General features: G+C 47.4%; 2 gene segments (V, D, J or C); both read right to left on the reverse strand.

Moving 5' to 3' along the window:
• Positions 1 to 26,568, reverse strand: part of LOC146336148 (immunoglobulin lambda-1 light chain-like) — an 813,229-nt gene that overhangs the window by 634,073 nt on the left and 152,588 nt on the right.
• LOC146336153 (immunoglobulin lambda variable 2-8-like) lies at positions 1,089 to 9,823 on the reverse strand. The segment is given in 3 exon segments: positions 1,089 to 3,139; positions 5,388 to 5,615; positions 9,632 to 9,823. Coding segments are annotated over 3 exon segments (594 nt in total).

A 26,568-nucleotide genomic window follows, 5' to 3' on the forward strand; every position in this document is an offset into this window, starting at 1 on the left:
GACCCTGCTGGCTCTGGAAGTATCATGATGCAGCTCAAGCTGAGTTGCCTCCCCCAGTCTTGGTTGGTACCACTCAACAGTATAACCCTCATGCCCACTGCTCGTGCTGCAACTGCAAGTAAGTTTCACTGTCTTTCCAAGAGTCACAGATAGGGAGGGTGTCTGAGGCAGTGCAGCCTTGAGCTGACACCTGGAGAGAAAGATAGGAATTAATGTCCAGTCTGATTTTGTAGCAGAATGAAAAGTAAAACCATCAAGGAAAAAAAAATAGGGGAAAGAGCATTTTCTAATTCATTTTAAAGTAGCAGATTGACACCTTCTCTCATTCTCCAGTGAGGAGTGGAAGGGGCAGAAGAGCCTAAGGCATTATGGGAAAATCAGAAGCACTTAGTGGCTCAAGGCAATGTACCTCTTCTAATCATCTTCTCTTTCAGTCTTAAACTACCCCAGAGGTTGTGACCCCCCCATATGCAAATACACTGCTTGCTCACTGGCTGCTGAAGCTGCTAGAAGAACCCCACCCATCCATTTTGTTCCAGAAGCACCAATAACAAAATGATTGTAACAAAGGGCTGGATGTGCCTGATCTCGTCTGATCTTGGATGCAAAGCAGGGTCAGCCCTGATTCGTACTTGGATGGGAGACCGCCTGGGAATCAGGCTTCCTGCACTGAGCAGAAGGTTGGACTCGATGGTCTTGTAGGCCCCTTCCAACCCTATGATTTTATGCTGAAACAAGCATCCTTTCCTAGGCGTAGCCACAGCCCAATCCTGAAAGGGCTTCTCTGCCCTTAATAGCTGCATAGGATGGGGAAAATCCTGCCATTTGCACCTTCTGCCATCACAGAGTTACAGCAACAGGACAGCTTACCCCGCTTGATATTTTTTCCTTCAACTCAGTATCGAAAATGCACTGACACCTTTTCGGGATGTAGACCTACCAATCCAGCGGGTGACCCAACTCTCCCTCCTCTTCCTCCTCCAATAAGTACAAAGTAAGCCACCCTCAAATATCCTTTGAGAGAGATGCTGCTTGTATGAAGGGAGACCTCGGGGGAATCCAGTTCATGAAATTTGCACAGTCTGCTTAAAAGTATGGAAGGATACAGATATTTATTTATTTAAAGAATTTCTTGGCCACCTTTCCAGGCAGAAGCCCTCCCAAGGTGCTCACAGCAATAAAATACATAAAAACAGTTAAAATACATAAAAGCGATAAAAACAATAACATAGCAAGAAAAGCAAGAATACAAGCAGATGGCTCCCGAATATACCAGTCTTCCCCAATCTGGTGCCCCTTCTGATGTTTTGGACTAAGCTCCCAGCATTTCTAACCATTGCCAGTGCTGGTTGGGGCTGACTGATATGGATTCCTAAACATCTGGAGGATGACTGCAACCATACTGGTTTGGGGGTCATTGCCAACTTTGAATTACACCATAGCTAGATACTTCCCTTAATCTCTCATGTATCCACATGGAGTGTACAAGTGCCCATCCTATGAAAAAATATGTATCAACCTCCTGAAAGCCAGTGATCTATGGACTGATCCACATAGGGATATTCACCACTCAGTTGCACTTAGGTGAAGGTATGTAACTGCCCTCATTATAATGTATTGTGTCTAAGGGGTTATGATACATACACTCTACTCTTTATCCGGGAGGGCTGTTTCACAACATATTCTATCATCAGGCTCTGTGATCAATTGATAGAGATAACATGCATGAACCTATGACACTTACAACTCACATATATGTCCAGTGGCCATAGACATGATGTATGTGCTAAGATGTCTTATCCTGAGTACCATTACATCTGGGAATGTATGAGCACGTTCTGGGGAAAATAAGGGGGGGGCATGAATGTATGAGGAATTCATGAGTTTTTAAAGAGAATCCACACCTCCTGGACCCAAGCACCAACTGTGTTCAACAACATGCATACATTTGTACAATGCACATGAAAAATGTGTACTTTGGGAAAATGCACACAAACTCACTTTAATCCATGGAAGGAAGATATGTCCCTTTAAAAAATGCACAATTGATACACTCACTTGGAAAGATGCACACAAATTGTTGTGCAAACAGTAAAAACAAACCAACAAACACAAACCCGAAGCTCACAATCTCAAATGGACACAAGCTGGAATGCGTTTTGAGGTGGAACTCAGAGGACTTTGATGAGTTTGAGTTTTGCTGATTCATACCTTCCCAGTTCTGAGGAATGAGGGTATGACAGAGTTAGGATCTGTAAGATATGCTGCCTTGTTTTAATCTCTCCATTAATGAGCAGGAAGGACCAGAAATGTACACATTTGTACTGAAGCATTTCATGCTTCACTCCTAGCCAGAGGTACAGGGCCTTGATTTAATTCTATCAAATACTGGAAACATGATGAGCCAACATCCACCCCGCCACAGGACACAGGAAGAAGAGGAGGCATCATGCATGTTTCACACAAAACGTGACCCGTACATTCACACACACAGCTATATTATTCTGCCTGACCTGAAAGGTCTCATGAAGGAACACATTTGCAGATGGTTGAAAGGGAGGGGAGACCTGTGGTGCGCGCTCACATGTCACCAGTCCACATCAGTGGACTTCTGCTCATTGGTGAAATACGTCAGATATTTAAGCTGAGCTCATTTCACTCATAGCATCCATGTGTCTAACTAAGCAGATATCATTGCACATCACTGTCAAAAACAGGCAAAACACATTCAGAGCCGATTAATTTCTTGAATTATTCTGTTTCTCTGGTCTATGGAGGAAGAGTGAAGGTTTTTGCCTCTCTAGTCCTCTTCAGAAACACTAACGTGTTTCACCGTGAAACATGTTATTGCTGTTATACCAGGCTCCACAGTAATAATCAGCTTCATCTTCAGCTTGGATGTTGGTGATGGTTAAATAGCCCATGTTCCCAGACCGGGAGGCAGTGAATCTATCTGGGATCCCTGGTCCCCTGCTACCACCAGCATAGTGCACAAGGCGAGGGGCTTCTCCAGACCTCTGTTGATACCACGCAATTTCATCCCAGCTACCATCACTTCTAGAGCAGGAGAGTTTAGCTGTTTGTCCCACGGATGCAGACTCTGAGGCCGGCTGACTCAGTCTTGGCTGTGAACAGACACCTTTAGACAAAGGAGGAAGAAATCATGACTTCAGTACATCTTCTGTGCTCTCAAATACCAGAAAATAATTATGTTCTTATGGTAGATAAATAACTCAAATAGCTTTGTAATTGCCCCACGTAAAGCTCATTCTGCACACCTTTATCTGAGATGAAACTGAGAAACGCAAGGAATAGCAGAGCTCAGGCAGGCCATGGTGAGTTCTCCAAGGGAGTGTAACTTTCATTCAGAAAGATAACAACAGGGAACCTTTCTCCTGCTTTCTTAAGACCTTCAGAACTACTGAATAGCTCCTTCATACAAATGTGTTCTATGCTCATAGGCTCTGCCAGAAATCATTTACCAACAGATTTATGTTAGAGGAAAGCCGATGATGGTATGACAAATTTGCATAAACAGTATATGTAAAAGCATTGGTAACACTAATTGCTTTGGCCAGGAAAAAATGTAGGGGTTGTTGTCTAACCCACTCAGGTAAAGGTTGATGGGGAAAGTTTATACATTGCCAGACACATTTTTCCTCTCACATGGGTCAATGGGAACAGTACAGAATGAAAGATCGCAAGGCAAACCTTTTTAAATCGGCTACATTGTAGTCAAGGTAAGCCTGATTTTTTAAATCAAAATCATTAATGCCAAAACAAAACAAAACAAAAGTGTTTAAAGCACCATTTGTGGAAAGAAACACTTCATTCTTCCTTGCCAGATCTGGGCATTCACAAACCAGTCTAAAAATGTCAGAGATGGTGCATGAGTTGGGGGCAAGGGTACAAAGGCCTTGTTAGATGCATACTTAGAGCTAACTAGAGTTGATCTCTCTGTCCATGTATAAAGTAGGAAGGATTGGGGTGGGGGGGATGAGATCCTACCAGTTTAAACTAAACGATATTCCACATCACTCTACAGGTGTACATGGTGACCTATCTATGCCAGTTAAATTCTATGAAATATGAGAAAGTTATCCCAATATCACCCTCTACAGGACAAAGTCAGAAGAGCTGGGATCATACAATTGTAATGACTAATATTTCGTATGCAAAATTTGGGGTGGACATGAATGAAAAATAAAATTCATTAATCACAACTGAAATAATTGAGATAATCATCCCCCCCCGGCATGTAGTTTATGTAATGTTCTTCAAAGGTGCAAATTTGAATTCACGTCAACGCATATGAAGTTTAGCAGATTTCTTTCTTTCTCCCCCATCCTTGGCCCATTTCCAGTTTGCCATTTGATGTCTCATAACTTGTCAGTTCCAAATTCATGAATCCAAGATGTCTATTTAATTCCAAAGCCTCACCTGCTAAAAACACCCTAAGGGAGCAATCCTATGAGAATAGGTGGCTGCCTCCAAACTTAGGGATGACTTCCTATCCAAAGCAGGGCAGGTAGAGTGTGGAGGGGGTCTTCTCCTCTGCTCTCCAGCCACCCTGCATTACTGGCTAGATGGCTGATTTTGGCTGTCTAGCCACAGGACTTCAGAGCAGGGTGGGGGCAGCTGGACAACACATAGGAAGCAACATAACAATGCTTCTGCCATCCCTGCCCCTCCCCACCCCCAGGAACCCCCCCTTTTACCCCACTCTGTGCTGCTTTTCTGAGCACATTGCCCAGGGACAATTTGCACCACCTATGAAGCAGTGGGAGAGGGGAGGCAGTTTTCCAGGAACTGACCTTGGAGCACAGGCTCCCAGGTTGAATCCCCAAAACCAAACATTCCAACAGCCATCTAGACACCATCTAGCGGCCAGAGGATTGTGCCCTTAGTTACACCAGAAAATCCAGTTAATCAAGCACAAATCTTAGCAGCCCAATTGTATGTAGAAATGCATGAGCCCCAAATAACATGCTTTGGCTTAGAAATATGCCAGTATATTTTCCCCAAAGTGACGACTCATGTTCTAAGCCAAAGCTAAATTCAGTTAACTACATCAGCTTCCTCACCCCAAAGTTTTGAATAGATCAGGGGGTGAAAGAGAGTCTTCTAAAGATACAACACATGCCTGTATCTTTCCTCCACCCATAAGTAGAACAAAATAACTCTGTGAACACTGTCAACCCAGCAAAGTCTTGGGGAAGACTGAGACCTTATATGCTGCCTGTCCCTGATTCAGGAGTTGCAGATGAATCTGCATCATCAGTAGCCACAGCTGGGTCTGCTTCCTCCTGAGTAGACCTTTCCTCAAGAGTATACCCTGGGCAAAAGGGTCTTCGAGCAGCCAGGTAATGGTGCTCTGAGAATCCCACCTAGTCTCCCACTGCTGGTGGTACTCTGGTGAGCTGTGGAGGGAGAGTCTGGAACAACAGCTGGGCATACGATGGGGTTGAAGGTGTTCGTGGGGACCTCAGCTTGGCCTGTAGGAGAGGGCTGTGCTGTAGGAGAGAGGTGTGCCAAGTGACTCAACTGCTCCTTGTTGTCGTCCTCCTCCAAACAGGTCTCCTCTGACCTTGGATCAGCCAGGATCCTGACAGTATCTAGAGATTAGAAACACAGCTGGTGTCAAGGGTAGTCACAGTTGGTGCCTGTCAAGGGCCCACAAGCTGGGCAAGGCCCCTTGATAAGAACCTCCTGACCTGGACCTGCTCCTCCTTATCCCCATTGCAACCAGATTCTTCACCTGCCTCTCACTTTAGACCAGACAATGGTGGTGAGAAGGAGCAGTAGCAACAGCAGCAGTGGATGCCACAGCCTCCTTACCCACTGGCTTTCCACCTATCAAGCAAGGAAGTGGCAGTCATGATGAGAAAGAGGATGAGGAGTAATAGCAGCTGGTGGCAATGTCAATGAGAAAGTAGACTCACTGAGGAAGGGGGCCATTAAAGGCATCTTGCCCAAGGGCCCTCAAAAACCTGGAGCTAGCACTGCTGGGAAATGTTTTCCTTAACCTAAAGTGCAATCCTGTGTGTGGGTACCAGTTGTCCACATCTAGTTTCCAAATGTTTGCATCTTTGCTAACAGAACACATTCCCAGTTGGCAGCATCTCCTCCGTCCCTCCCAGGAGGACCTGCCGTGCATGCAGCAATTCTTGGAAATGAAATTATGGTGGGCCACGGGTGTCTTGTTCATCATGAATTCCATCACAGGAAATATGTCCAGCCAGTGGGAGATACGCTCCATGGTAGAGCTGTTCACACATGGCCTCTAGGGATGTACGAAAGTCACTTACCTGGTCTCGCAGCTTGCTTCACGGTGGGGGGGAGGCGCTTCGCTTTTCCCCCTGAAGTTCAGGACGGGGGGGGAGGCTTCCCGCCTCGCCCGGCTGAAATTCAGGCTGGGGGGGAGGCTTCCCGCCTCGTCTCCCCGGCCGCGAACTTCAAAAGAAAAAAAAAAGCCCCGTGATAGGCTACGTAACGATTTACGTAGCCTATCACGGCTAGATCTGCAAAGTCAGCCGTGATACGCTACGTTAATCATCACGTATCACGGGTGAGTTTGGAAAAAAAAAAAAGCGCGTACGCAAATGGCAGCCCCCATAGGGAGCCACCATTTGCATTCCTTATTTGGTCCCTGTAGTCTACGTAAAGATTTACGTAGACTACAGGGACCAAATAAGGAACGTGAATGGCGGCTCCCTATGGGGGCTGCCATTAGCGTACACTAGGGATGGTGGAGAATTTCTCCCCGAAACTTCGGGGGGCCGAGCGCCAACGTGTTCAGCCCCCCGAACAAGTTTCGGGGAGAAATTCTCCACACACCCCCGCTCCCCGCACTCCCCCCCGGGACGGGACTTACCTTTGGCGAATGTCCCTCCCGGCTGTGGGTCCGGCCGGCGGTTCGTCGGGTCTTCGTCAGGGGCGGGGGCAGCAGCCAATCTTTCGACCGGCTGCCACCGCCACCATTCCAATAAAAGAAAAAAAAATGCCCCCGTGATAGGCTACGTGACGATTAACGTAGCCTATCACAGCTAGATTTGCAAAGTCAGCCATGATAGGCTACGTAAATCGTCATGTAGCCTATCATGGGTGACTTTAAAAAAAAAAAAAGCGCGTACGGATAATGGCGGCCCCGATAGGGAGCCGCCATTCCCGTTCCTTATTTGGTCACTGTAGTCTACGTAAATCTTTACGTACACTATGGCAAAAATAAGGGCAACGCTATTTGCGTTGCCCTTATTTTCGCTGTAGTCTACGTAAACATTTCTCCCTGAAATTTCTCCCTGAAACTACTTTGGGGGGCCAAATACGTTGGCACTCGGCCCCCCAAAGTTTCGGGGAGAAATTCTCCCCCATCCCTAGTTGGCACTCGGCCCCCTGAAGTTTCGGGGAGAAATTCTCCCCCATCCCTAATGGCCTCCCAAAATTCTCCAGTCTACTTGTGGGCAGAGAAATGGAGGCGGGGGGGGGAGTTCACCAAATTTCTCCTAGGGGAGAAGAGATTCTCCAGCAGTTTCTTACAGATAGGGTTCACTATTGGCAGGGGTTGTAGCACAGCTTTTTCTTCCCCCCCCCAGGGTTTCTGGTAGGGCAGTGCAGGGACACCCCCCCCCCGATATGAGTCGGAATGGGACTTACTCTTGTCCAATGTCCCTGGCGGCAGCACCTCCCGGCGGTGGTGCGGCGGCACGTGGTGACCACTGTAGTTAACCGTGATAGGCTACGTAAGAATTTATGTAGCCTATCACGGCAAGCCAAAAACCAACAACAACAACCGTGTACGTAAATGGCGGTGGCTATGGCAGCCGCCATTTGCGTTCCCTTTTTTTTGCTGTTTTAGCCTACGTAAATATTTACGTAAGCTATTAAGGCAAAAATAAAAGGAACGCAAATAGCGTAGTAGACGCAAATGGCGAATGGCGGCAGCAGGTAAGTGCTCCGTTTTGCGCGCCTTTTGTGGGTTGGTGGGGCGGGGGCTTCATTCCACCATGGATTTCGGGGGGGCGAATGCACTGGCATTCGGCCTCACCGAGATCCGTGGCGGAATTCTGTGACATCCCTATTTATGGATTACATGGGCTGGTGGCGGGTAGGGATGCTGGAGAAATTCAAGATAGACTAAAATGAGCTCAGATTTCTTAGAATCCGACCTGCAGAATCCACTGTGGAATGACCCCCTCAGGCTGCACAGAGTCCTTGGACTTTCAGATGATTGTTGTTGTTTTTTACTTTCCTGAAATTTATGCATATATATTCGTAGCAAAATATGCAAGTTTCTGATGAGGAAATTTTGAATGAAATGAGGGACAATATGCTAAATGTTATGCACTTAAGGTAAATTATGTAAATACTTGTGTAAATACTTACATAATTATTTGCATATTTTTCTGCATGATGAAAAAAAATATTTGTACCTGTCTGTGAGTGGACGATGGAACAAAAGGCACCTGACAATCCGCAAAACACAGACAGAGCATATTTTACACAGGCCTTACGTCCCTACTGGTGGGTGGGTGGTCTTCCCATTGATAAGGGGTGGTTCCACTCTATGATTTAGGGATGTGAAAACCCATCCCAGCTCGGGTTCTCCGGGCATCCACCGAGCTTTCCCCCCACTCGCTGGCCCTCCGGGCTGCAGTCAAGCCCCTGTTTCATGCTCGGTGAGTGGCCTGCAACTCAGCCAGGACTGTTCATCTCTGTCCCGATCGCCATGTTTTTAAAAAACATGATGATCGACAGTGGTTGCCCATAGACTTATACGCAAAATAGCACTGTGGATCCCCAGTTTCACAGCACTATTTTGCATATAAGTCTATGGGCAACTGCTGCCGATCACCATGTTTTTTAAAAACATGTCGATCAGGACAGAGACAGACAGGCCCGGGTAAGTTGCAGGCTGCTCACCCAGTGTGGAGGTGGGGCTCAACTGCAGCCAGGAGGGCCAGCGAGCTGAGGTGGGGAGCTTGGCAGGTGTAGCTCAGGGAGCACGGGTGCCAGCAATCCAACAGATTTGCAGACTGAAACAGGCACCCACACCATCACTACCATGATTTGAGGCATTTGAGGCACAGATCAAATTAAGCTCTCTAGTGATCTTGCCTTCTCCACTCAGTGGAGGAAGAATAAAGTTTTTTTTGTCTCAGTTCCACATAAGAATATACCACAGTGAAACTGGTCACCACTGCTGCCATACCACATACCACAGTAATAATCAGCCTCATCGTCAGCCTGGGCATTGGTGATGGTTAAATAACCAACATTTCTGGAGGCAGCGTGGCAGATCTGGGATCCCTGGTCCTCTGCTGCCACCAGCATACTGCACATACCGAAGTGCGTGTCCTGATTTCTGTTGAGACCTGGGAAATGGTTCTCAAGGGGCTACCCCTGACAGTGCAGGAGAGTTTAACCATTTCTCCCAGGGACCCTGCCATGGAGGCAGACTGAGTCAAAGGCTGCTGCGAACTGACACCTTGACAAAAAGCAGATGCAAAATACAGCTTAGATACATTTCCCATGTTCTCCAATACCATAAAAGCATTATGTTCCTATGACAAATCCACACAACCAAAGGCACTTCAGTTGGCCTATGTGTGAAGAGACTACATCACACACTTACCTGAGCAGTAACCAAGCAGTGTGAGAAGAAAGAGGAGCTGGGCCATTGTGGAGGTAAGAACCAGTTTAAGTTCCTCGGAGGGAAAGGTATCTAGCTGGGACCTTACCTCCTTTGCTCTTAAATACAAGAACCAAAGAATGTTCCAGCATATATGTTTGTTCACGCCCGTTGGTTTTACAAGAATTATCACACTTCCTCAAAGATGATGTGATGTTTTATCCAGACCAATGATCAGACAAGCAAATTTGCATGACATTTCCGTCCCCCCCAAAAAAGAAAAGTGAGGTTTTAAGACCATGAGAACATAAAAAGAGCCATGCTGGATCAGAGCAAGGTCCATCTAGGGCAGCACTCTGTTCACACAGTGGCCAGCCAGTTGCCCCTCCACAAGCAGGATACCCCCTCCCCCCGGTTGTGTTCCCCAGCAACTGATATACATAGACATACTGCCTCCGATACTGCTTTTCTTGCTTTGTCTGGATGGAAGGAGATCCATTTGCATGACTGAACGTTTAAAGATCAATTGCAAGCCTGGGGGATGGATGCAGATTTACAGATACTGTAAATTAGGGATGTACGAAAGTTCCGCCACGGATCTCGGGGAGGCCGAATGCCAGCACATTCGGCCCCCCGAAATCGGTGGCGGAACGACCCGCCACCCCCCCGGGACGGGACTTACCTGGGGCGGATCTTCCTGGCGGTGGCGGCTCCGGCCATTTCCAGGTTTAAAAACAAAAAACACACACAAAAAAAACGTGATAGGCTACATAAAGATTTACGTAGCCTATCACGGCTAGATTTTTTTAAAAAACACCGTGATAGGCTACGTAAATCTTTAAACTGACTTAAAAAAAAAAAAACAACCCACGCATATGCAAATGGCAGCGGCCATGGGCGCTGCCATTTGCGTTCCTTATTTTGGCACGTCTTAGTCTACGTAAACATTTACGTAGGCTACGACGGCGTAAATAAGGGGAATGCAAATAGCGTAGCGTCCATGCGATTTGCGTTCCCCTTATTTTCGCCGTCTTAATCTACATAAATGTTTATGTAGACTAAGACGTGCCAAAATAAGGAACGCAAATGGTGGCGCCCATGGCCATGGTGCTTTTTTTTTTTTTTAATCAGCCGTGATAAGCTATATAAACATTTACGTAGCCTATCACGGCTGACTGCAGGGATGCAAACGGCGGCGGCTACGGCCGCCGCCATTTGCACCCCTGCTAGCCAGCGGCCGGATGTCCAGCTGCTGGCGGAGGCGGCCGGCGGCTCCGCAGAATCGCTGCGGAGCACAGCCGGCTGGCCAGGATTCCGGGGGTAGGGATGGAACGCCTCCCCTCGCACCATCAGCATAATCCCCGAAAGGTAAGTACCTTTGGTACATCCCTACTGTAAACATGATTCCTTGGTGTAAAGGCCTAGATGAATTTCAGTTCAGATTCATTGTGCTCATTTTTATTTGTTTAATTCCTCCAGGGTTTTATTTCTGTCATTCGTTTTGTAATTTTGTATAGGTTGTATTAATGGCCTTTGGTTTGCAAAAAAATGGCATGACATCATACAAGTAGGGCATGAGTGCAATAGCAACCTTCCAGGTGTGTCCAACAGAAACTGGTGTACATAGGCATACTGCCTCTGATACTGGAGGGAGCATATAGCCATCAGGACTAGTAGTCATTGATTGCCTATAGATGGCTATACATCGAGATATGGCAACTTGTCTAAAGCTGTCAAAAGGATTACGTTGAGACAAAATTTCATGTTGAAGCTGTAAATTGAAATCCATGTATTTATTTCTATGCCACCTTATAATAGCAGATTTAAAAGGGGGTTACAAATAAAATTATATTAAAATATTCATCTATACAAATAGTGATCTTGTTCTCTGTGTGTGGATCTTTATGTAGCCAAAATGCACAACAGACAGCTCAGCAGAGGGAGTGAAGGAAGGAGGTTTTTGTTTCACTTCCCCATCTAAATGAATGGCTGTGCCTGACTGCCCTGGTATTTCAACAGTACAGTAATAATCTGCTTCATCTTCTGCCAGGGCACCTGTGATGGTCAGAGACATGGTGTTCCCTGATCTAGACCCAGAGAACCGGGCAGGGACATCAGATGGTCTGCTGCCTGTGGTATAAATCAGCATCCTGGGTTTACTTCCAGGTTTCTGCTGGGTCCACCCAGGGTAGTTCCCATCATTGATGTTTCCACTGCTTAGTCTGCAAGAGAGAGTGATGGTCCCACCTAGAGAAACAACCTCTGTAGGCTTCAGAGACTGGAGCTGTTGGACACTGAGACCTGAAAGAGAAGAAGATAAGGAGAAGCTCATCAAGCTAATTCCCACAGTGTAGCAACATCAAACATTTTGTGATCAACTGCAGTACAAAAGATGGCTATTTTTGCTGCTTCCATTGATTTACCTGTCCAGAACATGCATTCACTCACCAATGGAGATAAGGATGGTGAGAAGGAGGAGGGCCATTGTGGGTACACTGATGTGGTAATCTTCTTACAGCAAAGGAATCTCTGACGGGCACCCTCTCAGTCTCTCTTAAGTCCTCAGAGATCAAGACAGCAGCCACTTCATGCAAATATTGTGCTCCTTAACTACTAACTCCGAGTGCAGGAGGGTTATAGAGCATCTGCAGAAAAAATCTGTTGGTCAAAAAGAGGGACTGGAGCTCAATGGTAGAACACCTGTTTTGCATGCAGAAAGCCCCTGGTGCAATTTCTGCCCTTTCCAGTCCTAAGAAGGGCCAGGAAACCGATGATGAGTTTGACCCTGGCAACCTGACTCCTGGCTTGTCAGAGGTGGCTTCCTCTGTTCCATTGACAAACATGTCTGTGCATCAGAGTTTTAAGGGCCAGCAAGGTCTGTATGAATCCAGGTTATAAATCCCCTGAGGAGGGGTGGAGGACTGGGATTGACAGTGAAATTGAGTGAGGGCTAAGTTACGAAGGCTGAGCCCCAGAACCTGATGTCGTGTCCAGGGGGCTGTCCAGGAATATGTATATACCCCTACGTACTAATAGTGAGCTCATCCTTCAAACATGGTTTCTTATAAACCAGGCTCCCAGCTCTCATCAGCCTTGATGTCATCTGTCTTGGCTAGGGACGGAATAATGTTATTTCAGGTTCTCTTCTTTTGTCAATCTTAAATTCAGTTCACCTGAAATGTTTAGAATTTCTCCAGTTCATCCCAAATTTTGAGAACTTTTTTTTAAAGTTTGTATTAAAATTCATAAGCATTTTTGTGAACATTTCTCCAAAGTTTGATTTCCTTTTTACTAGGGGTGGACGAAAGTCACTTACCTGTCGTCGAAGCTTGTTCGCGGTGGGGGAAAGGCGCTTCGTTGCTCCCCCCGCGAAGTTCAGGCCGGGGGGGAGGCTTCCCACTTCGCCCGGCCGAAATTCAGGCCGGGGGGGAGGCTTCCCGCCTCGCCCAGCTGAAATTCAGGCCGGGGAGGAGGCTTTCCGCCTCGCCCGGCCGCGAACTCCAAAGTTTAAAAAAAAAACCAAACCGCCCCCGTGATAGGCTAGGTGACGATTAACGTAGCCTATCACGGCTAGATCTGCAAAGTCAGCCCTGATAGGCTACGTTAATCGTCACGTAGCCTATCACGGGTGACTTTAAAAAAAAAAAAGCACGTACGCTAATGGCGGCCCCCATAGGGAGCCGCCATTCACGTTCCTTATTTGGTCGCTGTAGTCTACGTAAATGTTTACGTAGACTACGGCGAAAATAAGGGCAACGCAAATAGCCTACACATTTAGTCTACACATTATTTTTAACCATTCTCACTCAATTAGATAGAAGATAAATTCATTTTGGAAAGAAATAGAAAAGAGAAGAAATATCGAGGACATTCTCATGGGATGGATTCAGGGTTCTTGTGCTTACCTTTCATATGAGGTGGCCAAGGAGTGTGGGTGAGTATCTTGCCTTTCATTGTACCATCATCTCTCCACACCATAGAGAAAAGATGCATCCAGAATTTGCCCCCAGAAATTTAACACTGGAAGATCCTGGGGAAGGTGCAGAACCCTAAAGAATGTCAAGTAGAGCTCAGCCAACATTTCTCAGAGGACACCTTTTCTCAGAAAAGCCCTGAGGTTTTTCTTTTCTTACCCCCGCTCCGAAATGAAATGCCACTTGGCAAAATTTCCCCAAATTTCTTCCCCATTTGGGGGTGAGTTTCACCTCCCCTCCCCCAGAATGCCCAATAAAAATTCTCTGTACGGGGTATTGTGGGCAATGCAAAATGGGTGCCAGGGTGCCAATACAGTTGCTCCTGTTGCAACTTGAGATGGCAGTGCAAAAATTAAACAAACCCTTACAGGAAGAAGAAGAAGAAGAAGAAGAAGAAGAAGAAGAAGAAGAAGAAGAAGAAGAAGAAGAGGAAGAGGAAGAGGAGGAGGAGGAAGCTGTGACACGAGCTTTGCCAATGGTGAGCCCTACCTGTGTGAAATTGTCAGAGAATTTCACCTCCCACTGGAGAAATGCAGTGAAATTGTGCCCCCAATTTGTCTGCCTCCACAAGGGTGGAGAATTTCAAGAGGTTATTTGTGCACAGCACTCATTGAAATGCCACCTAGTAGGGATGTCGGAGAATTTCTCCACGAATCTCCAGGAGGCCGAATGCCAACGCATTCAGCACCCCGAAATTGGTGGGGAAATTCTCCACCACCCCCCTGCCACCCCCAGGATGGGACTTACCTCGTGCGAATGTCCCTCTCAGCGGCGGGTCCCGGCGGCGTTTCAGCAGCATTTCGGTGGCAGCAGGGGCAGGGGCCGGTCTTCCGATCGGCTGCCGCCACCGCCATTTCCCAGTAAAGTAAAAAAAAAAAAAATAGTGATAGGCTACATAACGATTTACATAGCCTATCACAGCTAGATTTTCAAAGTCAGCCATGATAGGCTATGTAAATCTTTATTTAGCCTATCACGGCTGACTTTGGGGGGGGGAAGCACGTATGCAAATTCACATTCCTTAGCAATGCTATTTGCGTTGCCCTTATTTTCGCCGTAGTCTACGTAAATCTTTACGTAGACTACCCGTGCCCAAATAAGGAACGCGAATGGTGGCGCACATGGGCGCCGCCATTTGCGTACGTGCTTTCCTCCCCCCAAAGTCAGCTGTGATAGGCCATGTAAAGATTTACGTAGCCTATCACGGCTGACTTTGAAAATCTAGCCGTGATAGGCTACGTAAATCGTTATTTAGCCTATCACGTGTTTTTATTTTTTATTTACGTAGCCTATCACTTTTTTATTTCGCGGCCGGGGAGACGGGGCACTCCCCCCCGGCCAGAATTTCGGCGGGAAGGGATGGGGTGCCTCCCCCCCAGCCTGAATTTCGACCGGGAGGGGCAGGGCACCTCCCCCCTGCCAAGAATTTCGGGGAGAGAAACAGAGTGCCTCCCTCCCACCGAAAACAGCTGCGGGACCAGGTAAGGGACTTTCGTCCATCCTTACACCTATGGTATCAACCAAAGCCTTTGCTTTGCCATCCCACAGATGTTGGCATCTGCAATATTTTATTTTTTTTAAAAAATGAGTATTATTACTCATTTTATAATAATAATTTATACCCCACCTTTTCCCCAGTAGTGGGACACAAGGCGGTCTACAGAAATTAAGACATATACAATTAAAACATATGAAAATATACAAAAGTTAAAATATAAATTAACAACAATAGCATTAAAATTATATTAAAACATTAAAACAGAGCATGAGCCCATTTCAGCCATGGCACTGGAAAGGAGAACACACACACCCCACCTCCAACTTTCACTCATCGGCTCTGCACGACTTGCAAGACATGCCAGCCGGTGTCAAGCCAGGGTCCCACCCAGACCATGTTCTTGGGCAAGGGTGCTTACTGGAGCTTGACCTCTGTTCGTGAGTGAGCAGGACGTCTCAGGAAGAGCACTCATGCTTGCTAAACAATCTCCTACTTCACTCCACACCCCACAGGTGCAGTGTGCGTAGGTGGTCACATAATTTTGCCAAATGTGGGCCAACACTTCCCCCCAAAGGCTAAAGACAGCAGTGTTTTAGAAGAAAACATCAACATCTAGCATCGCTGGAGCCAAGGGGAGGCATGGTCGGGCCCCTACCTAGGTCCCTACCCTACCAGAGGCATCTCTGGACTCCTTCTCCTCTTCATCATTGCAGTCGTCTTTTTCACCTACCTCTTGCTCTGGCCCAGGCAGTGGTGGTGGTGGTGAGAAGAAGGAGCAGTAGATGCCATTGCCTGCTTGTTCAATGGCTCTCTGCCTGCTAAGCAAGCATGTGGCAGCAATGATGAGAAAGAAGAGGAGGTCCAAGAGCAAGTGGTGATGATGGTGGGGAGAACGTAGATTCACTGAGGGAAGGGCCCATTGTGTATGTCTTCCCCAAGGCCCCCCAAAATCTGAGAACCAGTACTGATGGATGCCATACTGGAGCCCCTGGGACTAGCTGGCTGTGGATTGGGGGTTTTCTGTGAGAGTGACAAGCATGGAAACACAGGCTCTGAGCCCCTTAGCAGGCTATTCTTTAACATTGCAGGGCAAGACATTGCAGATGAACACAACAGGCAGAGTAAGCGGTGGGAGGCTTGGAGCAGCAGTCCTTGGTAGCAGGGCCCGCATCCAAGATCGGCATGGTCAGGCACCTGCCAAGGGCCCACATTCCAGCAGGGGCCCACTAACAAGACCCCCTTGACCTCCCTCCTCCTCCCCACCAGAGCAACCTGCCTGTTCACCTCCCCTTCACTCTGGTGAGACACTGGTGGCAGTGAGAGAGAGGAGCAAGAGACGCCATGGCGACCTGCTCACTGGCTCTCTGCCTGTCAAGCAAGCAAGTGGTCACAATGATGAGAAAGAAGTTGAAGAGCAATAGCTGCTGGGAATAAGAGCAGTGAGCTGGTAGACTCACTACGGGAGGAGGGCCATTGGAGGTGCCTTACCCAAGGGCCCCTAAAAACCAGCACTGCCATCGAGCTCGTGTGAAGCATGTTTCATTCCTGTTCTTTTCAATGGAAATTAAGCACATGCTTATCTTCATCTGGTTTTACAGAAGCAACAAGTGGGGAAATGAGTGTGCAAAAAAGGGTTACAAACAGGAACTTTTTTTTTAACTAGGTAAGTTATTTTATGTCCTCTGCCTCAGCCATTTCTTAACACGTTTGTCTGAAATTTGGCCACCGTGAATTCCAAATTCCAAAACAGTTGAGATACAGTTTTGACTTCAAAATACAAAAGAACAAGCTGTCAAGGGCTCCTTGGCAGCCTCTTTCAGTGTACTCCAGTAGCCAGGTCCAGACACAGACAAAGGATTCTTTTCAAAGCTTTATTCCTTTTACAACTTAATTATTCTATCATCAGCGACTAGCTATGAACAGCAGAGTAACCTATGCCCTGGGTTTGAACAGTTGGTCCCCATTTGAAGGAGAATCACTTGCAGACCCTGAACTTATGGGCTAGGGAGAATCCCTCCCCTTTTCCCTTCAATCCTCTGGGTGCAACCGTTGCTTGCACGCCAAACAGGCACTACACCTCCTTTCCGCGCCCTCCATCTGGCGCCGCTCCCTGCGTCAGCGTCGAGCATCCAGCAAGCCCTCTTCCCATGCTTTCTCACTCCCAGGATCACTATCTATCTCAGGAATGCCAGCGGGAGGAATCTCTGCCAGCTGTTGGTCCTGGGAGGGATGAGCATGCTCCTCTCCCACAGGCAGCTGTTCCACCTCAGAATCAGAACTGCTCTGGGATTCTATGGGCTCAGTGTCCACCCTGACACAAGGGACGGGCAGATCTGTCAAGTCCATTTCCATGATTTGTTCCCCTTAGGGATGGTGGAGAATTCTGCCACAGATGCCAATGAGGCCAGATTCTAAAGAATCTGCCCCCCCACCCTGGAGTCCGTGGTGGAAAGGAACACTTACCTCCAACTCCCTGCAGAATCCTCTTTGGCTGGATCCTCCGGCTCTGGATTGCCAGCGATACAGCCGCCATGCCCTATCACTGGCTGAAGGGGACACAAATGGCTGCATTTAGCTTAAACTAAGACCTTTATGGCTGCAAATGGCATCCTGGATGCCATTTGCATCAGCAGTCAGTCCCCTCAGCCAGCAATACGGTATGGCAGCCGTATTGCTGGTGCTTCGGAGCTGGCTGGTGGCTCCGCAGAATTGCTGCGGAGCCGGCCGAAGAGGATTCCAGGAGGAACGGATCTCCTCCCCCCCCCATGGGTGGATTCCCCATGGACTGGCAGATAGGGAATCCACCCATCCCTAGTTCATCTTTTCCGAATTCCAAGTCTATTCCATGCCTATTTCATCTGGGCATATGTGGGTGTTTGCACATTTCCCAAAATGCAGTCTCTCTCCCTTTTTTTTTTTTTCAAATTATATGCATATACATGTATGTACTGTGAAGAGCAAACTCACTGGAAAAGACTCCGATGCTGGGAAAGATTGACGGCAAAAGGAGAAGGGGACGGCAGAGGATGAGATGTCTAGACAGCATCACCGATGCAATGAATATGAACTTGAGCACACTCCGGGAGAAAGCGCAGGACAGGAAGGCCTGGCATGCTATGGCCCATGGGGTCACGAAGAGTCGGACACGACTGAACAACAACAACAACATGTATGTATGTAAGATACAGCATTCCTGGCGCAGCACTAGAAAATGTTGCTTTAACCATCATTGCAATGTTTTCTGTGGCCATTTTATCTATGAAGGGTACAATTGGACATGGTTGTTTTGCTTGTTTCTAATTCTGTCACAGGAAATACTCAGTAGCTGGAGGTATATCTGATAACATGTGTGCCATGTGCCAGACAGGAAGCAAAATTAGACATGAGGAAGTGTCACACACTACAAGGTCTGAATCACTGTAATAATTTGCATTTGTTATGTCATTGCAAATCACTTTCTCAAGGCTTGCCTTTGCAATCATCTATCTATCTATCTATCTATCTATCTATCTATCTATCTATCATCTATCATCTATCTATCTTGCTAGCTAGCTAGCTAGCTAGCTAGCTCAGGGCCAGATCTCCATAACAGAAGCATAACTCTAAAGATGAGTAAACTGACCTTCACAAATGAGTACAATTTGAGGTTTTGGAGAAGCAGTTGAGTCTACAACGTTCCATTCTAAAAGGAAGCCGAAAGTATTTTAAAATAAATAACATAAAACTGATGTCCTGTTGATCACTTCCAACTCTTTGATGCAAACAATCCCAGGCACAAAACTAATTAAGATCTAAGATATTGTGCATTCTCCACTCTGGGGAAGAAGACTGGAGGTTTTTGTCTCAGTTCCCCATAAGATTATACCACCGTGATACACGCTGCCGCTGCTATACCACATGTTACAGTAATAAGCAGCTTCATCCTCAGCCTGGCTGTTGGTGATGGCTAAATAGCCAATGTTTCCAGAGACAGAAGCAGTGAACCGGTCCGGGATCCCTTCTCCCCTGCTGCCGCCAGCATACTGCACATAGCGAGGGGCTTGTCCAAGTTTCTGTTGATACCAGTAAATGGTGTTCTGGTTGCTGCTGACAGTGCAGGAGAGTTGAGCTGTTTGTCCCGGGGACACAGACATGGAGGGAGGCTGAGTCAAAGTTGGCTGTGAGCTGATGCCTAAAGAACAAGCAAGGAATATTAGTATCATTCATTTTCAATGTTCTGAAGGGTCATAAAGGCACCGTGTTTCTATGATGTATACAGAATGGAACTAACTTTGCTGTTGGCCCATGGGCATCATGAAGTTATGGCTTCACTCCCTTACCTGAGCAGTAACTGAGAAGTGCAAGGAAAAACACCGCCCAAGCCATGGTGAGGTCTCAACAGGAGTTTGTGTTTCTGGAGAAAAGAAAACTGAATGGGACTTTCCCACCACCACCTTTCTTTAATTCTCCCGGAGTTGCAATATGGCCCTGTCATCATGCAAATTTCTATTAATGGCTTATAGTGACTGGCTGTACTAGGACTTTTGCAAAGTAGATTCTCCATGGAAATACAGAGCCCAACAAATGAGCATAGCAAGCATTTGCATTGTGGATATATACGTATGTATATGTGTATGCTTATGTATGTGTGTGTGTGTGTGTGTGTATGTATGTATGTATGTGTATATATATATATATATATATATATATATATATATATGTGTGTGTGTGTGTGTATGTATATGTGTGTGTGTGTATGTATATTTGTATGTGTATATATATATGAGGATGCCCCTTGCTCTGGCTACGGTGACAATGAGGCAATCAGAGCATGGCCCATTGCAGATGTGGGAAGTTTATTTCTTGCAATCCAATCAGGAATTGCTGGGGGGGGGGGCGGTGTAAATGTTTCCAGCAACAAAATATTGTTCTGTGTTGCAATGGAAAGTATTTTGGACTTCAATGAGAAATTAAGACCTTTAGATTTACAAAAACCAAAAACCTCATCTTATTGGAGATAAAAAGTGCCACAGTGGCTCTGTTGATATGGATCAATGCAGCCGTCTGCATTTTTAGCCTCTCCTTGTGGGCATGGCTATAGGGGACTGCCATGATAAGGGCTTGCACTTCAGAATTTACTGCGACACCACTGAATGTAATGAAGTAAAAAAAAAGTGTCTGCTTCACCCTTAGTGCCTGTGTTTCTATTGGGATGTGCAAACCCATCCCCGTCCAGGTTCTCTGGGCGCCCGCCCAGCCCCCGCCCCACTCACCAGTCCCCAGACTGCAATCAAGCCCCTTCTGCGCTCGGCAAGCAGCCTGCGCTCACCCTGGTGGCCTCATTGAGCTCTGCAGTTGCTATTTTGTGAAAAATGAAACGGCGATAGCAAAAATGCACGTATTTGGTATGTGTGAAAATGTGCATTTTTGCGAATACACATATTTATGCATATGCGCAATGTGCATTTTGTGAACTTTCGCTCCTATGCAAATATGCACATTCACAAAATTTGCAATTTTCAATATGCAAATATCCGCATTTGCAAAATGCACATTTCCGCACGTACACAAATATGTACATTTCTGTGAATGCTATTTTATTTTTCAAAGAATGGTGACCGCTGAGCTTGACAATGTCACCAGGGTGATTGCAGGCCACTCATCGAGCATGGATGGGGGTGAGCAGGGGCAGGGGTAGGGATGTACAAAACCTCCCTTACCTGGCTCTGCCAGGTTCTGCTGGGGGGGGAGGCGCTCCATTCTGCTGGGGGGGGGAGGCGCTCTGCTGGGGGGGGGAGGCGGTGAGGATTCCTCCCCCCGGAATCCTCACCGGCCGGCTCCGCTCTGCGGGGATTCTGCGGAGCCGCCGGCCAGCTCCGCCAGCAACTGGACATCCAGCCGCTGGCTAGCAGGGACGCAAATGGCGGCGGCCATAGCTGCCGATGTTTGCATCCCTGTATTCAGCCATGATAGGCTACGTAAAGACTTACATAACCTATCACGTCTGGGTTTAAAAAAAAAAGTGTACGCAAATGGCAGCAGCTACAGCTGCCGCCATTTGCGTTCCCTATTTTTGATTGTCTTAGTCTACGTAAATATTTATGTAGAATAAGACGACGAAACTAAGGGGGAAAGCAAATAGCGTCCGCTGCACTATTTGCGTTCCCCCTAGGGATGGCGGAGAATTTCTCCACGAATCTCCGGGAAGCCAAATGCCAACGCATTCGGCACCCCAAAATTATTGGGGAAATTCTCCGCCACCCCCTGCCACCCCCGGGATGGGACTTACCTCTGTCGAATGTCCCTCTTGGCGGTGGGTCCTGGCGGCGTTTCGGAAGCGTTTCAGCGGGGGCGGCGGCCGGTCTTCCGACCAGCTGCCGCCACCACCATTTCCCCATAAAGTTAAAAAAAAAAAACGTGATAGGCTACGTAATGATTTACGTAGCCTATCATGGCTAGATTTTCAAAAAACACCAAGATAGGCTACATAAATCTTTACGTAGCCTATCATGGCTGACTTTGAAAAAAAAAAAAAGCACATACGCAAATGGCGGCGCCCATGGGTGCCACCATTTGCGTTCCTTATTTTGGCCCGGGTAGTCTACATAAATATTTACGTAGACTACAGCGAAAATAAGGGCAACACTATTTGATTTACGTAGCCTATTAAGGGCAATGCTAAAGATTTACATAGCCTATCACGGCTGACTGCAGGCCAGGGATGCAAACGGCAGTGGCTACGGCTGCCGCCATTTGCGTCCCGGCAGGAGAAGAACTTTCGCAGCCGGAGAGGTGGGGAGCTCCCCCCCACCCAGAATTTTGGGGGGAGGGACAGAGCGCCTCCCCCTCACCGCGAAGCAAGCTGCGGGACCAGGTAAGTGACTTTCGCCCATCCCTAGATAAACACCATTGAACTCAATGGGTTTTAGCATTGAATTAAATGGGTTCTACTTTTGAATCTCCATGAATACTGATCAGGGTCCTGAGTTTTTGATCCAGTTGATGGAGTACAGTGTTAAGTAACTGTAAAGAGGAAGGTCATGGTTCAGCATGTGCAGAGTGCCTTTATCCCACCACTAGAGAGTCCCCCCAACCTTGATTGCTAGTGAGCCATTGGAATGGCTGAAGATTCTACACATCTCTTCCTCCCACCCCACCCCAAATCCTCTAATGAATAACTGGGAAATAATCTTGTAGAGCAGAAACATATTCTAGATACATTTGGTTTGCGCTCCAGAACAATTAATATTTGAAATATTGGAATTAATATCCTTGGGGCTGCTGCACAGCAGGCACACATGCATTAGGAGTAGCATGCGCCAGGTGTGAAGGTGCAGTGAGGGCAGAAGCTCTACCAGTTGAATTTCTGCATGGTATTCAGCTGCTAGAGTCACAGAGCCCCTTTGAGTGAGGGGTGAGGGAAAGGTAGCAACCCTCTAAGGTGGGTCTGTGTTGACATTGGGACAAGGTTTCTGTGGCAAAGGGGCAGCAGAATTCAGGGATGCTAAGGATGACCCTCCCCAACCACACAAGACACACATCAAAAGAGAAAAGTTACTGAGAACCTAAAGGACCAATGATTTTGTTTTCCATAGGGATGTTAGAGAATTCCGCCATGGACTGCAATGAGGCCGGATTCTAAAGAATCCAGCCCCCTGGAGTCCATGGCGGAACGGAGCACTTCCCCCCCCCCGACCCAGTGAAATTTTCCTGGGATGGACCCTACCTGGCATCAGCCAGTCTGGTCCATCTGTTGCCCTGGTCTGTGGCCGCCATTGCCTCCCTGCATTAGCCGTGATAGGCTACGTATATATTTACGTAACCTATCACAAAAAGGGCAGGGACGCAAATGGTGTAGCGGGCACCATTTGCATCCCTGCTCTTTGCCATGATAGGCTATGTAAATATATACATAGCCTATCATGGCTAATGGAGGGACGCAAATGGCGCCCGCTACACGAGATGCCATTTGCAGCCGCAGCCTGGCAGTGGATGGAAGTCCGGCTGCGGGTGGGCCTGGCCGGCGGCTCTGAGGACTTGCTGCAGAGCGGAGCCAGCTGGGGAGGATTCTGGGGGGGAGGGATCACCTCCCCCCCCAGTGGACACCCCCACCCGGAACGGGGTAAGTAATCCACCCACCCCTAGTTATCCAGAGAAAATCTTCAAGCACCAGGTAAGATTAATAAGCCATGCTGACTATGTTTAACTTTAAACCCTTCTTTTCCATTCATGGCCACAAAATGAATGATCACTCTACCATCACCCCATATACCCACAAAATATTGCCCCACATCTCTTCTTTCTGCCCCCTGCTCCCAATTTCATTTGTTTAAAAAAATGTACAGGAGATGACTTCACAATAATTATTGTACAATAAGTATTGGTTTATTGGACTGCACAGTGTGGTTCTACTTTCACTGTTTGTTTGCCTTGTCTGAGTTCTTGCCTGACTCTGGTGTTTTCTACACTAGGCTGTTAATTCTCTATATCTACATTAGGGATGGTGCTGGAGTATGGTCGGGGCCTGAAGCCCAGCAAGAAATTGCCAGCTTGTCCCCCCAGACACCAGTCCATGGACCTCAGTGCTTACCTGACTTGGCGCATGCTGAGCTGGGCAAGTATGCGGGCAGCTGGTCCCTCAATGAGCCGCCTCTCACCACCGCCATGGTAGCCGAGATGTGAGGGTGATAATGGAACTCCTTTTCTCTCCTCCTCCCCCACCCTTGCTACAGCGGCAGCAGCAGAGGGGACAGGCCAGTTGTTTTACATAAGTGTAAGAGACTTACATAAAAAGACCAGCCCATCCCTGCCACTGCTGCCCCTGCCACTATGGCAGGGACAAGAGGGGAAGAAAGGAGCACCTCTAATCTCCTCCTCCCCGCACCCCTGCTACAGTGGTGGAGGAGGGAACACCCCCACAGCCACCCACTCCTTGATACAGGCTGCCATCTTGCATAAAAATAGCAGCTTGCATTTAGAGGCGGGAGCTGTGTGGCACTCCCAGACTTCTCACCAAGCCCTGCAGGGCTCACACAGCCCAGCTCATGGGGGTAGGGCACAGCAGTGACTCTGCAAGCACCCATGCTCGGCGGGTGCAAGGGAGTCCATCCATCCCTAATCTACGTTCAGTTTCATCACAGAATTGAGATCCAAGCACTACACGAAGAATGTTTCCTTTCCGGCTTTTCTTCTACATAACCTCTAGGGGGCACTGTGGTACAGCAGACTAGCACAAATACACAAGAGGGGTAGGTTTATTTTATTATTTAATTTATTTATTTCATTTTTATACCACTCAATAGCCGAAGCTGTCTTGGCGGTTCACAAAATTAAATTAAATTAAATTAGTCATTTTTGTTTGCTTTCAGGAATAATACTGCTCTTTAAAAATAGAAGCAAAACTGGAAGGTCACAACAAAGAACCCATAAACAACTCTTGAGTAGGGAATGATGAGCACACAATAAATGACTTGTTTAGAAAAGCTCTCTGTTCTTTCTTTCCCAGCCTGGTCTGCGGCAAGAAAGAGCAGCTCATGCAGTGAGTCGTCTACACACGCACACACAAGCGAAACAACACAAAGCAAACCATCTGTGCAGAAGGATAGCACTTCATAGATCATTTACAAAGTAAGGTTGCTGGAGGTCAACTCCTGGACAGCAAACGAAGGTCTTAGTAAGCAATAATGTTGCCCCTCAAAGTGAGAAAGCCAAACAATCCAGAATTGAAGGAATGAAAGGGCAGGGCTAATTTCTCCAAATTTTCTTTTGTTGGGGAAGTGTTGAGGATGAGACAAAAAAAAAAAAAACCCACAAGCAAAGATTAGGGATTAGGGATGGTGGAGAATTCTGCCACAGATCTCGGGGAGGCCGAAGGCCAGTGCATTCGGCCCCCCGAAATCCATGGCGGAACGAAGCCCCCACCCCCCCAACCCACAAAAGGCGCATAAAATGGAGCACTTACTTGCTGCCGTCCATGCTGACTTGTGAATGGCGGCTGCCCTGTGGCCGCCATTCACTTCCTGATCATAGCCATGATAGGCTACGTAAATACTTAAGTAGCTTATCACGGCTAATGCAGGGACGCCTTTTGCATCCCTGCGGAGGCCGTGATAGGCTACGTAAGTATTTACGTGGCCTATCACAGCAAGCAAAAACAAAAACAAAATGCGTACGCAAATGGCGGCGGCTACGGCGGCCACCATTTGCGTTCCCTATTTTTTGCTGTTTTATCCTACGTAAATATTTACGTAGGCTATTACGGCGAAAAAAAGGGGAACGCAAATAGCGTAGTGGGATATTTATTTATTTTTTTAATGCAGGGACACAAATGGCGTCCCTGCATTAGCTGTGATAGGCTACGTAAATACTTATGTAGCCTATCACAGCCATTTAACGGAATGTGAATAGTGGCTGCAGATGCGGCCACCATTCGCAGAGCACTGGACAGCCGAGTCCGGGCCCATTTCACGGGGTGGCGAGGGGGGTTGCTTCATTCTGCCACAGATGCTGGGGGGGGGCGAATTCACTGGAATTTGGCCTCCCTGGGATCCATGGCGGAATTCTCTGACATCCCTAGTTCGAAAGTAAAGTTGGTTGGAGGGGAGATAATTTATCATCCTTTTCTCGCTGCACCTTTCTCTTCTTCTCTTCTTGGTGAAAGGGTTGTGAAGGCAAAGTAAGAGAAAGGAAAAGATTTAGCACCCTTCACTTATTGTACTCTTCCCCCATGGCCAGGAAAGCTGCAGGGGGAGAGTGTTGTGAAGGAAAGGTGGTGGGAAGGGAGAGACTTTAGCACCCTCTCTCACCATACCTTTTTCTTCTTTGGGGAGGGTTGTGAAGGAAAGATGGTGGGAAGGGAGAGACTTTAGCACCCTCTCTCAACACACCTTTCTCTTCTTTGGAGAGGGTTGTGAAGGAAAGATGGTGAGAGGGGAAGGATTTGGAACCTCTAACTTACAGCACTTCCCCCCCCCCCCATGGGCAGGAAAGCTGCAGGGGGAGAGGGTTGTAAAGGAAAGGTGGCTGGAGGGGAGAGGATTTAGCACCCCTCTCCCACCACACCTTTCTCTTCTGTGGGAAAAGATTGTTAAGGAAAAGTGGGGAAGAGGAAAAGATTTAGCACACCTCTCTTATTGCATTCTTCCCCCATGGGCAGGAAAGCTGCTGCGGGAGAGGGTTGTGATGAAATGGTGGTGGAAGGGGAGAGAATTTAGCATGCCTTCTCACCCTATGATCTTCTCTTTACTCCTCCCTCCATTTTATAGCTGTTCAGCAAGGCACACATACTCAAACAAGGGCTATGCCACTGTCACATCTTCTTAGCACCTGGGTGAATGTACAACCTCGGCTCTTCAGTCCACCAACTGCAACAGATGCCAAGTGATGCCTGTCATCTGAGGCGTTCATCTCACTTCCCCATGTGGTTGTGTCACCATGTCCTGCTCACCGTAGTCATAGGATAAGCAGTAATAATCAGCCTCATCTTCTGC

The sequence above is a fragment of the Heloderma suspectum genome, chromosome 13, assembly GCF_057233095.1.
Source record: "Heloderma suspectum isolate Gila_16-S chromosome 13, 16-S_ref, whole genome shotgun sequence".
In the NCBI taxonomy this organism is placed as follows: domain Eukaryota; kingdom Metazoa; phylum Chordata; class Lepidosauria; order Squamata; family Helodermatidae; genus Heloderma; species Heloderma suspectum.